Source organism: Phocoena phocoena, chromosome 16, assembly GCF_963924675.1.
Source record: "Phocoena phocoena chromosome 16, mPhoPho1.1, whole genome shotgun sequence".
In the NCBI taxonomy this organism is placed as follows: Eukaryota; Metazoa; Chordata; class Mammalia; order Artiodactyla; family Phocoenidae; genus Phocoena; species Phocoena phocoena.
This window is the reverse complement of record NC_089234.1, coordinates 516,661-531,134: the sequence shown is the minus strand read 5'-3', so window position 1 is coordinate 531,134 and position 14,474 is coordinate 516,661. Positions and strand designations below refer to the sequence as shown.

General features: G+C 49.2%; 1 protein-coding gene across 1 annotated transcript in view; it reads right to left on the bottom strand.

The window, feature by feature from the left end:
• CFAP46 (cilia and flagella associated protein 46) overlaps nt 1–14,180 on the bottom strand; it is a 92,503-nt gene extending 78,323 nt beyond the window's left edge. The window contains 9 exon segments of the mRNA XM_065894741.1: nt 4,884–4,983; nt 8,295–8,405; nt 9,258–9,352; nt 9,821–9,944; nt 10,806–10,970; nt 12,552–12,616; nt 13,275–13,406; nt 13,563–13,687; nt 14,132–14,180. Coding sequence (XP_065750813.1) covers nt 4,884–4,983; nt 8,295–8,405; nt 9,258–9,352; nt 9,821–9,944; nt 10,806–10,970; nt 12,552–12,616; nt 13,275–13,406; nt 13,563–13,687; nt 14,132–14,180 — 966 coding nt within the window.
• Nucleotides 14,181–14,474: the final 294 nt, after the last annotated feature.

Genomic DNA, 14,474 nt, shown 5'->3' with positions numbered 1-14,474 from the left:
GGGGAAGCTCTTCCAGACTCGCAGGCTCAGCGGCCATGGCTCACGGGCCCAGCCACTCTGTGGCATGTGGGATCTTCCCGGACCGGGGCATGAACCTGTGTCCCCTGCATCGGCAGGCGGACTCTCAACCACTGTGCCACCAGGGAAGCCCGGTTGATAGTTTTTTCAAATTTTATTTTAATATTTTAAGGATGTTGATCTTATGTCTTTTGGCTTGTATTATTTCCTACAAAAAGTCTGCTGTCATTCTTCTCTCTGTTCCTCAGTACATAATTTCCTGCTCTTTACAGACGATTAAATTTAGAATTTTGAGCCATCATTTCTTAAAATATTTTTTTTTCTGTCCCCTCCTTTCTCTGTTCTTCAGGGACTCTGATTACATATACATTAGAGTCTGCTTCAAGTCGTCCCAAGCTCACTGATGTTCCCTATATCCTCCTTAGTGTTTCTCCTTTCTGTTTCATTTTAGATAGTTTGCATTACTATACCTTCGAAAGTCCGCTAGTGTTTTTTTCTGAAATGTCTACTCTGCTTTATTTTTATGTAAAAATTTTAATTTAGGTATAATTGACAAATAAAATTGTATATATTTAAAGAGCAAATGTGTAAAGTGTAAAAGCATATACATTGTGGAATGATTCCCATAATCAAATGAATTAATACATCCATCACCTCACATTGCTATTGTTTTGTTTCCTTTTTGGTGAGAATGCTTAAGATCTTTCTTACCAAATTTCAAGTATACTCTACAAAATTCTGAACTATAGTCACCAAACTGTACATTAGATCCTCAAAATGTATTCATCTTAAAGCTAAAAGTTTGTCTCCTTTGATCAGCACCTCCCCACTTCCTGCACCCCCAGGCCCTGGCAACCACCAGGCTATTCTGTTTCTCTGTCTGGTTTCTTTCACTGAGCATAGTACTCTCCATATTAATCCACACTGTCACAAATGGCAGGATGTCCTTTCTCATCGCTGAACAACACTGCATTACACACACACACACACACACACACACACACACACACACACACAATTTTCTTCATCCATTCATCCATCAACAGACACCTAGGTTGTTTCCACATCTTGCTTTTGTGAATAATGCTGCAGTGAACATGGCGGTGTAGGTATCTCTTTGAGATCCTGATTTCATTTCCTTTGGACATACAAACAGAAGTGGGATTGCTAGATCATATAGTAGTTCTATTTTTAATTTTTTAAAAAACTTCCCTACTGTTTTCCATAATAGCTGTATCAGTTTACATTCCCAACAGCAGAACACAAGGGTTCCCTTTTCTCCACATCCTCACCAACACTTGTTATCTCATCTTTTTGATAATAGCCATTCAAACAGGTGTGGGGTGATACTCACTGAGGTTTTGATTTTATCTCCCTGATGATGTTGAGCACCTTTTCATGTACGATTTGAGTACCTTCTTTGGAAAAATGTCTATTCAGGCCCTTAGCCCATGTTTCCCAATGGATGATGATGATTTCCTACTGATGTATGAGTTCCCTATATATTTTAGATATTAAACCCTTATCAAATATTTTTCTCCTATACCATAGGTTGCCTTTCATTGTGTTGTTTCCTTTGCTGTGCAGACACTTTTTAGTTTGATGTAGTCCTACTTGTTTACTTTTGCTTTTGTTGTCATATTCAAAAAATCATTGCCCAGACCAATGTCAATAAGTTTTTGCCCTATGTATTCTATAGGAGTTTTACGATTTCAGGTCTTAAAGTCTGTAATCCATTTAATTTTTGTGAGTAGTGTAAGGTACGGGTCCAATTTCATTCATCTGCATGTGGCCATTCAGTTTTCCCAGCACCATTTAAGAGGCTGTCCTTTCCGCACAGCGTTTTCTTGTTGCCCTTGTCAAAGATTAGTTGACATTATGTGTGTGGCCTTATTTCTGGGCTCTCAGTTCTGTTCCATTGGTCTGTGTGTCTATTTTCGTACCAGTACCATATGTTTTGATTACTATAGCTTTGTGGTATAGTTGGAAATAAGGAAGTGTGATGCCTCCAGTTTTGTTCTTCTTTCTCAAGAGTGCTTTGGCTCTTCCGTGGTTCCATACAACTTTTTTTTCTTTCTTGAGAAATGCCATTGGAATTGCGATAAGGACTGCATTGAATCTGTAGGTGATTTTGGGTAGTATAGACATTTTAACAATTTTCGTCCTTGCAATCCAAGAACATGGGATATTTTTCCACTCTTTGTGTCTTCTTCAATTTCTTTCATCAATGTCTTCTAGTTTTCAGTGCACAAGTCTTTCAATTCTTTGGTTAAATGTATTCTTAAGTCTTTTACTGTTTTTGATGCTATTGTAAATGGAATTGTTTTCATAATTTCTCTGTCAGATAGTTCATTTTTAGTGAACAGAAACATAACCAATTTTTGGATGATGATTTTGAATCCTGCAACTTAACTGAATTTGCTCATTAGCTCTAATGGTTTTCAGTGGGGTCTTTAGAGTTTTCTCTGTATAAACAGGTTATGCCAAATGCAAACAGAGACACATTTACTTTTTCCTTTCTGATTTGGATGACTTTTATATCTTTCTCGTCTGACTGTTGTGGCTACAACTTCCAGTACTACGTTGCACAGAAGTGGCAAGAGTGGGCACCCTTGTTTTATTCTTGATATTAGAAGAAAAGCTTTTAGTCTTTCACCACTGAATATAATGTTAGCTGTGGGCTTGTCATATGTGGTCTTTGTTATGTGGAGGTACATTCCTTCTATACCTAATTTGTTGAGAGTTTTTATCATGACAGGATGTTGAATTTTGTCAAAGGCTTTTCCTGCATCTATTAAGATGATCGTATATTTACCCTTCATTCTGTTAATGTGATATATCACATTTATTGATTTGCCTACGTTAAACCATCCTTTCAACCTCAGGATAAATCTCACTGACCATGGTGTTTGATCTTTACAATGTTCTGCTGAATTCAGTTTGCTAGTATTTTGTTGAGGATTTTTACATCTGTGCTCATCTGGGATATTGGCCTGTAATATTCTTTTCTTATAGTGTCTTTGTCTGGTTTGGTATCAGGGTAATGCTCACCCTGTAAACTGAATTGGGGAGTGTTCCTTTCTCTTCAATTTTTTGGAAGAATTTTTGAAGGATTAGCATTAGTTCTTCTTCAAATGTTTGGTAGAATTCACCAGTGAAGTCATCTTGTCCTTGTTTGGAGATTTTTTTTTTTTTTTTTTTTTTTTTTTGCGATACACGGGCCTCTCACTGCTGTGGCCTCTCCCGTTGTGGAGCACAGGCTCCGGACGCGCAGGCTCAGCGGCCATGACTCACGGGCCCAGCCGCTGCCGCGGCATGTGGGATCTTCCCGGACCGGGACACGAACCCATGTCCCCTGCATCGGCAGGCGGACTCCCAACCACTGCGCCACCAGGGAAGCCCGTTTGGAGATTTTTTGATTACTGATACAATCTCCTTACTCACTGGTCTATTCAGATTTTCTACTTCTCCATGATTCAGTCTTGGTAGGTTGTATGCTTCTGGGAATTTATCCATTTCTTATAGGTTACTCATCTTCCTGGCATATAATTGTTCACAGTAGTCTCTATGACCCTTTGTATTTCTGTGTTATCAGTTGTAATGTCTCCTCTTTCATTTCTGATTCTTCTCTTTTTTTCCTAGTCTAGCTGTTTGTCAATTTTGTTTATTTTTTCAAAAAACCAGCTGTCAGTTTCAATGATCTTTTCTATTTGTTTTCTGGTCTCTATTTCATTTGTTTTTTGCTCTGATCTTTGTTATTTCCTTCCTTCTGCTAACTTTGGGCTTTGTTCTGTTTTTTTTGTTTTTAGTTCCTTGAGGTATAAATATAGGTCATTTATTTGAAATCTTTCTTTCTTCTTATTGTAGGTGTTTTTGGCTTCCCTCTTAGGACTGCTTTTGCTATATTCTATAAGCTTTGGTATGTTGTATTTCCATTGTCCTATGTTTCAAAATCTTTTTTTCCCTTTTGATTTTTTTCTTTGTTCAGGAGTATGTTGTTTAATTTCCATACTTTTGTGAATTTCTAGCTTTCCTCCTGTTGCTGATTTCTGGTTTCACACCACTGTGGTCAGAAAATCATCTTAAATTTGTTGAGACTTGTTTCATGATCTAACACAGGGGTCCCCAACCCTCGGTCCGTGGACCAGTACCAGTCCACAGCCTGTTAGGAACCAGGCCGCACAGCTGGAGGTGAGCGGCAGGCCGCTCCCCAGCACTCGCATTACCACCTGAACAACCCCCACCCACCATCCGTGGAAGAACTGTCTTCCTTGAAACTGGTCCCTGGTGCCCAAAAGGTTGGGTACCGCTGATCTAATGTATGATCTGTCCCGGAGAACGTTCCATGTGTGCTTGAGAAGAATGTGTATTTTCCTCCATTGAATGGAATGTTCTACGGATGTCTATTAGGCTCATTTTGTCTAAAGTGTAGTTCAAGCCCAATACATACTTATTGACCTTCTGTCTGGATGATCTATCCATGTTGAAAGTGGGGTATTAAAGATTCCTACTATTGTTGCATTGCTGTCTATTTCTGCTTTCAGATTTGTTAGTATTTGCTTAATATATTTAGGTGTTCCAATGTTGGATGCATATACATGTACAATTGTTATATTCTCTTGACAAATTGGTCCATTTATCATTAATGATACTATTGATGCAAAACTGCAAAAATCCCATCATCTCAACTGTATGAACTGCACTTAAAGAAGACTGCAAGGAAATTTACCAATACAACAATTTAGGCCCTCCTGGTGAGGGGATTTTGAATTCCTTTCCCGTTTTTTTTTTTTTTTTTTTTTTTTTGCCTTTCATGTCAAGATCACAGTGAGTAGGGGTGGTGCACCCAGTCCCTGACCACCTACTTTGCTGTCCATCTTCTTCAAGTCTGAGAGGCAGTCAGAGGTGATCTCCCCACATTTCAAGATCAGAGAAAGATGAGCTAATTCAAAAAGCAAAAGAATTCTGGAAACAGAAACAAAACAGCATTGGGTCAATAGGAGACAACAAGAAACACCCACCTGTGGGTAGAATAAGCCTTCAGCTGTCATTTAGGGGTGGCAGGAATAAAATGGAAGAGAAGAGAAATCCTATGGTGAGGGTCCCTAAGCCCGGCCCCCTCTGGCCCTGACACGGGATTTGGAGGGACTTCCACTGACTCAGGGCAGGTGCAGGTACAGCCTGATGAGGGGCTGTGAGCCCTGGGCATCACCATTTGAGCCCTTGGTGGGGGGCAGGGGTGACAAGAGACAGACACACATTTCCTTGGGGCCGGCTCTTCCTATCCTGTGACCAGAGCATTCACAGTCACCAAGTGCCAATCGTGGTCTTTGTGGGAATCAGCAGGTTGATGCTAAGATGTGCACGGAAACACAAAGGACCTAGGCTCTCCTAAGCAACTCCGAAAAAGAACAAAGTCAGAGGACTAAACTGCCTGATTTTAAGACTTAATATAAAACTGCAGGAATCAAGGCAACGGTTCTGGTGGGAGATGGGCCAGGCTTCTCGGCCCGACACCATCGCGTCTTGATGAGGCAGTTCTCTGCTGGGTGGGGACCCATCCTGCACACGGTGGAGTGTTTAGCAGCACCCCTGCTCACCAGCAACAGTGGCCACCAGCAGCGTCCCCAGACATGCCAGCCTCCCTTGGGGATAAGCCAACTCCTCCCTGCTCTTTCCGAGGCAGGCATCATAACCTGACTGTGGCTGGACCACACGGACTGCACTTGGGTCAGCTCCTCTCAGGCCCGCAGTCTCACCCCCGCCTCCTTCTAGTGACCGTGACCCAGCTTCCGCCCACTCACAAGGAATGCGTCCAAACCAGAGGAGCCCCGGCAATGCTAACCCTTGCCTTCACCTGATATGAAAACTGAAGAGTGCCCTGTGCTGACAGTGGTCATGGAACCCCCAGGGGAGGTAAACCCTCGGTCCCACTTGGTAGTCAGGTGCCATATTTAGCTCTGGCCCCTTTAAGTCCTCCTTTAAGTCCCCTGTGCCCCTTTTGGTGGCTCAGAGCACAGCTGCGGATGCCTCTGGATTGTCGTCCGCAGACCGGTCCTGCCTGTGTGTCAGTCCCCACAATGAACTTCCTAACTGCACTTTACAGAGCTGCCTGCTTTGTTTTTCAGTCTCAAAGATGCTTCTCAGCCAGGAGAATATTATCCAACATCTCCATCTCCCAACACCCACCCCGGAAGCAAGCAGCCTGTCCGCTGTAATAGGCACCCTCCCTTCTCCCTTCACTGGGGTGGGTGCGGGTCCCTGCCCTCGGCCCCGACCCGTGCAGCCCGGACCTCCAAGCACCCTGGTGGGGCCTCCAGACCCACAGCCCCTCTGACCTCCCCAAGCTCCGGCCACCTGGGCCTGTTGTGCAGGGAAGAAGGGAGAAGCCACAAAGGGAGCCATCACTGATTTTCAGTGCTTTTTTGGTCTTAACCTCACAGAACTCTTATTTCTACCCAGAATTCTAGATACAGGAGCCCTGGTGGGGAGGGGTCAGCGGGCCCCTCACAGATGGCTGGAACCTCGGGGCTGAGGGAGGACCTGACCCCACAGACAGCATCTCTAAGCGGCTGAACCTGTGACCCAGGCCAGCAGGGGCCACGCCCTTCCCAGGCCTGGGGAGCAGCTGGGCTGAGCACTCGGGAAGCCACATCACAAGCCACCACGCAGTAACCTGGCAACCGCGAAGCCACAGGCCCACAGGCGGGGTGGGGGAGGGGGGCGTGTGGCAGGTGTGGGGGGCCAGGAGCAGGGGCGCAGCTGGCTCCGTGCAGGCCACATGCCGGGGCTCCTGGGGGAGCCAGGTCAGCGCCCACCAACCGGGCTGCTGGGCCAGAAGCGTGGGGACTCCTTGATGGGTCTAAATGGAGCCTGGTCCAGGATGGTGGGGGATGAACGTCAGCTCAAATTATTCTTATCTTAAATAAAACACAGCTGGGGACTTGCCTGGTGGCGCAGTGGTTAGGAATCTGCCTGCCAATGCAGGGGACACGGGTTCGAGCCCTGGTACGGGAAGATCCCACATGCCGTGGAGCAACTAAGCCCGTGCACCACAGCTACTGAAGCCCGCACGCCTAGAGCCCAGGCTCCGCAACAAGAGGAGCCACCGCAATGAGAAGCCCATGCGCAGCAACGAAGACCCAATGCAGCCAAAAATAAATAAATAAATAAAATAAAAATAAAACACATCTGTACATCAAAAATTGTTTTAAAAGACCTAAAAAGCAAACATACTGACACAATTGATAATTATACTGGAATTGGAAGGCTCGAATTTTGAAACAGAAAAAGCTTTTGCAAGTCCTTAGTAAAATGATTTACAACCTACTTTTTAAAAACTGGGCAAAAGAAATCATTGGAAAATTAACGAGAGAAAAAAAATGTCCGTAAATATATGAAAAAAAGTTCCACTTCGCCAGCAGGGAGTGGACCTGCAGTGGAGTCAGTGCAGTCCTAGGAGGCGGGGCAGGTGTCCTGGTGTCATGTGGTCCCCTCTGGAACCTCCCAGGGCCCCTCAGGGAGGCCGTGCCCAGGCACGGGACGAGCAGGACCTGCTCTGAGTTAGAGCAACTCAGAGAACCTGATGAAAGAGCTGAACTGGGGGTACATTCCAGACCCTTCTTTCAGCCTCTGGCTCAACTACCAGTCCCCAGGAACCCGATCCAGGACTGAGCTCTGAGCTCCCAGGACTCAGGCAGCAGAGAGCTGACAGCTGAGCTGCTCAGGGAGAGGCACGCTCCCCTGCGGCTGAACTGTGAGGCGTCTATCCAGAAGGTGTAAGATGGTGTCATAACTTGAAAAGCACTTGTGATTAGAAGTCGAATTTGACTTTAAAAAAGTATGATGTGAAGTTTCATAACCCAAGTGCTGCCAAACAGTACACACCTCAGGACATAAAAAGACTAGACAGGGGCTTCCCTGGTGGCGCAGTGGTTTGGAGTCCGCCTCCCGATGCAGGGGACGCGGGTTCGTGCCCCGGTCCGAGAAGATCCCACATGCCGCGGAGCGTCTGGGCCCATGAGCCATGGCCGCTGAGCCTGCGCGTCCAGAGCCTGTGCTCCGCAACGGGAGAGGCCACAACAGTGAGAGGCCCGCGTACCGCAAAAAAAAAAAAAAAAAAAAAAAAAAAAGACTAGACAGAAATACACTAAAACCTCCACAATGCTTGATACTTGCTTGGGTAATGATGGTTATGTGTTGTTTTTTCCCCACATTTTCCTATAGCTATGAAATGCTGTACATAGATGTGAAACTGGAAAAACATAAACACTTACTTTTCCTCTCTGATTGAAGGAAAGTTCTGGTGATTGTAATAACTTAAACATTTATAGGTATCCTTCAGAATGTTGTTGGTATCTTCAGATAAATCATTTTTATCCAGTTTTCTAGAATATAGATTGATTTAATCAAATATTAAATAACCAAAAGATCCTGTCAGATTTCTTTAAATTCTCCTAAAAAAAATCTGAAGTCCATGAACTTGTGTCCTCACTGAACAGAAGGCCTAAGGTAACACCTTCTCCTTCTCCATTCTCCTGATGACCTCTCACGCCCTCCTCCCTCACTGCCAGCCCAGGCTCTATCTCCCTCCATCACTAAGGACGGATCCCGAGGACACCGTGCACAGGCCCTGTACCCAGAACGAGTCCCACACCAAGAGCCCACCGAAAGGGAGGCTTGGCCCTTCCCATCTGCCCAGATCCAACCCAGACCAGCACCTGCCTCCCTCTGGACAGCTGTCCTCCCCACTCACACCAGGATCTTCTCACTCACACGCTGGAATCTCCTCGCGCACCCACACCAGGATCTCCTCACACCCCGGGTTCTCTTCACTCACACACACCGGGATCTCCTCACCACACACACCAGGTTCTCTACCATCTATTTCCCTCTCGCCACAGCAGGTCTCTACCTGGGTATAATCTCCCCCATGCACTGTCACCCAGTCCCATGAGGGTCTCACCCACGACTATTCTCTTTTTGTTCAAGCTCATGGTCAGGTCTCAAGCTTCCTCTGGCAGGGCCAACTGAAGCATCTGACATGGCTCTGTCCCTCTCTTCTAAAACCACCCTCCTCACTGCTGACGAGCTGCACTCACTCTGGCATCCTCCCTGGAGTTTCTCAGTAAAGGGAGCCAAGGCCGAGCCCGCCATCCAGCCTCACCGTCCCTGCACGTGTGCCCCCCACCCCGGCACAGAGACTAGTCGGCGCCTATCCGCCTTCCCAAAGCACTTACGCTTTTAGCTCATTAATCTGGAAAGTGACAGACAGGCTAATAGAACTTCTCTTTTCTTCCTTTAACTGAAGCTCATCCATTAATTCATGTCGGACCTGTTATAAGATGAAAACAGAATATTAACAGAGGTTTAAGCAAATAATTAGGGAAAGACCAGATATTTTATTTAGCTATTATTTTACAAACATTCCTCCTTTAAAAGTAAAATTTCGTAATTAACAATTATTTTCTCATTTATTATGCTTTATGTTTAGTTTTTCTTATACAATTTGATTCCTATATATGAAATTAATAGGTGATGAATGCTCTTTACACACTGTTGCCGTAATTACTTAAATTACTAATTTTCTGCTAACTTTTTAAAAAATTCAGTGCTGTTAAAAAGGAAATATTCAGTCACAACGAAGGAAAAGATTTTGTTTTGTTCTGTTCGTGCTGGTACATATGTATGTATGTTTTTGTATCTCTCAGTGGATGGTCTTGTCTGTTTCTTATACATAGTTTCCTGAACAATGGCTTAAGAAAATGACTTCCTTCTACAGTTTGGAATATTCCAACTTTACCATAAGAGCAAATATTTGTCGATACTTCAGCGGCGCATTAGCCTTGATGAAGGGGGCTGCAGTGGCACAAAGCTTCGCGGCCTCCTCGTTTCTTCCAGCTTGTAGATAACACTCCAGAAGCTCCCTGGATAGTACAGAAATAGTCCATATTGAACCGGGATGAAGTCATTTCCTGCTGCAAACGCCTAATAACCCGGTTATTATATTTTCACGTTTTACAAATTTCAGAAAGATGCAGGGACTGGCCAGCTCCTTACCCCACGCCCAGTATGGGGCTCACTGAGCTGAGGCCGGGGCTGGAAAGCTCGGCCACTGCCTGCAAAGGGAAAGGGGACTGTTTGGCTGTGATTACCAAGGACTCAAACAACGGTGTTTTACAGAAAGAGCATAGTTTTACTTATTTTCGGTTAAAGCCTCCCCAAAGAGCTGTAAAGCAGGTGAGGAATGCCTGCACGCTCTGGATTCCAACTTCAGGGCCGACCCTCTGGGCCCCGCCAGTAGCATCCACAAAGTCACTGGCCGCAAACAATGCCACCCAAATACAGGAAAGTGTCATCGAGCGCCTTTCAGCGCGCCTGGGGACGACTTGCTGACATCCACGCAGGGCTGTCTGTCCCTGGGGTTATGCGCTCAGGGCAAGCTTCCCTAAGTGGGGCCACCCGGATGCGTGAGCACTCTGGCCAAGCTGTATGTTGCTAGAATGTCTACTAGATTCACAACTTATTTATTTTCAAAACCACGAGCCAGGACTATGACACAGGCTCCCACTTCCTGGGTTCTGAGTAGAAGCACGTGTCCTGTGGTAACACCTGTCTGATCAGGACACCGTGAGGCCATCTGCAGAGTTTAGAAACATGTGCAGACAAGACACACAAAACCTGATTCTAACTTCGGGCTAGAGAGCATTGCCAGGGCTGCGGTGTGAGATGTGGTCACAGGAGGGGGGAGGGGACGGCCAGCGTCTGCCGGGCGTCTGGGGACTCACAGCATCAGCTCGGCCCGCCAGCCTTTGTCATCCTCCTCAGTCTGATTCAACACGCTCACGATTTGGGAGAGGCTGGGGATCAGGCGGTGATGATACCCAGGCTTGAGAAATGGTCTCACCATTTGCCAGTAGAGGACCGATGCATTATACACCAGGAAGTAATACCTGGGGCACAAGAAGAGGGTGGGTGAGGCTCACCCAGAGCCAGTCCGTCCTGAGCCCCTTCCTGAGGGAACCCAGGGCCTCTGTCTCTGGCAGGTGCAACAGCCCTGCCCGAGCCGCCCTGGCCTGGCTGCCAGATACACGTCGGGTGGATGCAGCATCCTCCCAGAGGCAGCCACGTGCCCTGCTCAGCCGAGTAGGTGGCCCCAGTTCAGACCCCGCCACGGGCTCCTGGGTCCAGACCAGAGGTCGCATCACTCTTTTGGCCATTCTGAAAAGCGATCAGCTCCCCATAAAAGTACCCAATGAGGAAGGCCTCCTTCGGCTTTCAAGGGATAGACAAGAATGGGCAAGTGCAGGGGGCATCGAGGAAGGCTGCCTGGAGGAATCAGCCAGGAGAGCAGTACAGGGGAAGCGGCTTGGGTGGGGTCCCCGTGCGAGTGGATGAAGTGCACGGTGGGTGAGGAGGAATGCTGGGGCGGGAGCAGGGCGCCCCGAGAAGCTGGGCCTTTCCCTGAGGGCTGCAGGAGCCCCCAGGAGAACCCGAGTGAGGGAACCCAGGCGCCTCTCTGGAGGGGCCACCTCTGCCTTGCAGGACCCAGGTACCTGGCGGTGCTGGCTGTCTGATGGACGGTGCTGCCGATGACCACTGTGCCCCAGAGGAGGGCAGGCCAGGCCCAGCAGGAAGACAAGGCTGCCTGCTCCTTCGTGGGGTCTACTCAGACCCCTCATCCACCAGCCCCCGAGGCTCCTGGTCCCTCCCAGGCAGTCTGCACGTCCCCCCAAGACCCCTGCAGTGCAGCATTGACCAGACCCCTCCCCAAGGGTGCCCACAGCTTGGGCTCCAGGGCTCCAGGGCATGGTCCCCCTGAAATACCCACTGTCCTTAGAACCTCTGGCTCAAGGCCGGGCCTTGCCGTCCAGATGTCCCCGCTGAGGAAGGGTCTGCAGAGCTGGGCCCTGTATCCCCAGCACCTACGACAGGGGCTGGCCAGCGGAGGCCATCCACAGCGACACTGGGAGAAGGAATGAATGAACCTAGGGTTTATACTTAAATGTGCTTTAAACGTTGTGTCCTGTTTAAATAGGCTGTATCAATACCAGTTTGTATGCGAACTTAACAATTTCAATAATATTTAAGCAGTAATTAAGTAGAAAACTGTGTTGGAGTTTCAGGGGAATCACTCCTCCAGACACGAAGCCGTGGGCCAGGCAATCTGCCAGGGGGAGCACAGGCCGGTGGGGGCAGGGCAGGGAGGGAGCCCAGATGCCAACCCCCCAGAGAGGACAAGAAAGGGAGGTGCCTGGGGACTGGTCAAAGGCGAGTTCCCACAGAGAAAGCAGGCAAAAGGCATCTGCAGGTCATAGAGACCTTTGCACAGGGAAGAGGATGCAGCTAAAGGGTCCAGTGTGCACGCGGCCCAGCTCCAGCGCTAGAGACGTGAGCCCACAGCCATAGATGCAGTAAAACACGAACAAAACAAGACAAGAACCCCGGCGTCCAAACAGACAGAATCACCTGGTAAGTTCTGGTTCTAAGCCTTGTACACACTCAGTTAGAAACGGCCGTTCCGTTGTGCTCACCTCGGTTCTCCTTTTGCAAAGTTGATTGCCTTCATATACTGAGTCACGCAATTTTCAAATTCCTCCTAAACAACATAAAGAATGCACAATTAGATCAAATTTGCTACTAGAACATCAATCACTGTTCACCGTCACTCCCCTGAACATTAAGCCTCTCTGAAGACAGCCCGGCCCCCACGGTGTGAACAGGGGGAGTGGACGCCCACAGAAGCTCTCAGGAGCTCCGCCCCCTCCCTGGAAGCCTGCAAGTCCACCTCCCACCCCACCCTGCGCCCCACCTGCGCTGCAGGCATCACCAGGCACGGGGACACAAAGGGCAGAGGTCAAAAGGACACAAGCCAGACCCCTCAGGGAAAAGCACAGATGGGAAATGCGGCATCTCACTTCACTGAAGAAGAATCTGGTCACCCAACTCCCAACAAAGCCGTTTTAAGGTGAGTCTAGCCTGACGCCGTCTGGAGGTGGGGGAATTTTAACTGCGGCGGTACAAGCCGTGGAACTTTGAGGAGAATGAAAGCAACCTCTCAGGGGAAAAATACAGTAGGACAATTATATATTCATTTCAGGACGGCAAACTCGCTAAGGGTGCGCTTCACCTCGCCAAGACACTCAATGTTGTGCACACCAAGGCTCCATGACCCAAAGGACAATAAAGAAAATCCGGAGGAAGCAGCACGCAGGGCTGGCGGGGACGCTGGGACAGGGCCCGGAATCGCCTCTCACCATGTTTTCGGTGGACTTGGGCGCACACAGCTGGGCCCTGCACAGGTGCGCTCGGCCCAGAAACTGGGTGACCGGCCCCTTCACCTTGAAGTACATCCGGATGCAGTCCTCGCTCACCTCGGGCTGCCCCATCTGCGCAAGAACACAGACCCCCCCCCCCCAAGGAGGTTCGCAGAGGGGGCGGCCCAGTGGACCACCCACCAGGGGCTGCCGCTTCCCGATTCCAGTACAAACCAAGAAATCGGGGTCCCCTGAAGGCGCCTCCCTAGGACCCCTGGGATTAATCACCTTCAGGGCCTGTTCTGCACACAAAACAAACAGGTCGGGGCTGAAGCTTTCTGTGGGGTCAAACTCTGATTTCCCCAGGTTGGCGGACTTGATCAACTGATAAGCCCTCTTCAGGGACGCAGCATCTATCAGGACAGGAGTTGAGGCAGATTTGGTCATCACGCAGCCGTTGCACCACCAAGCAGCAGTGGGGACGGTCAGGAGGACCCGGGACAGGGCTGGGGTCGGGCAGGCAACCCCGTGCTGGCCCCCGCGCCGGCCCGGTCCTCTCCGGGGGAAGGAGCCCAGCAGCGAGATGCCCGGGCTCAGCCCTCCGGGCCCCGCAGCAGCTCTGCGGCTTCTGCTTCAGGAGCAGCGTGAGGTGAATAATCCTTGAGGAACGGTTAGGAAGGACGAAAGGCTTCCTTTTAAAAAGGCGCCTTAGTTTGCCCAAGTCAGACAAATCCTCGAAGTGCTGGCTTCAAGGGGTCACTGGATCAGGCAGGGCGGGGGTCAACAGGGTGGGGACAGCCTCCCGGTGGGGGGGCGGTGACCGGCGGGTCCCGGGGTCTCCCCACCCACCCACCCACCCTGCTGGCTCTCGGCGCGGGCCAGCTCCTGCATTATGACCGGATCCATGGCGCCGGCGTCTGAGGCGCCCGCTGTCCAACGTCCGCGGGCTTTCTCTCCGCGGCCCAGGGGTTGCCTAGCGACAGAGAAAGGCGCCGGACCTACGGGTCGGCGGCGGGGCCAGAATTGTCCGGAGGCGAACCGCTCCGGCTCCCACCCGGTGAGCGCGCCTCCAGCCCCTCGGAGAGGACGTGAGGGCGAGGCGCCCGCCTGACCGGGGTCGCGTCCTCGCAGGCGGGTCCGCAGGCTCTGCCCCGCCTCCCGCCCCTGCCCACCCCCCGTAGCGGGGCTGCCCAGTGCAGC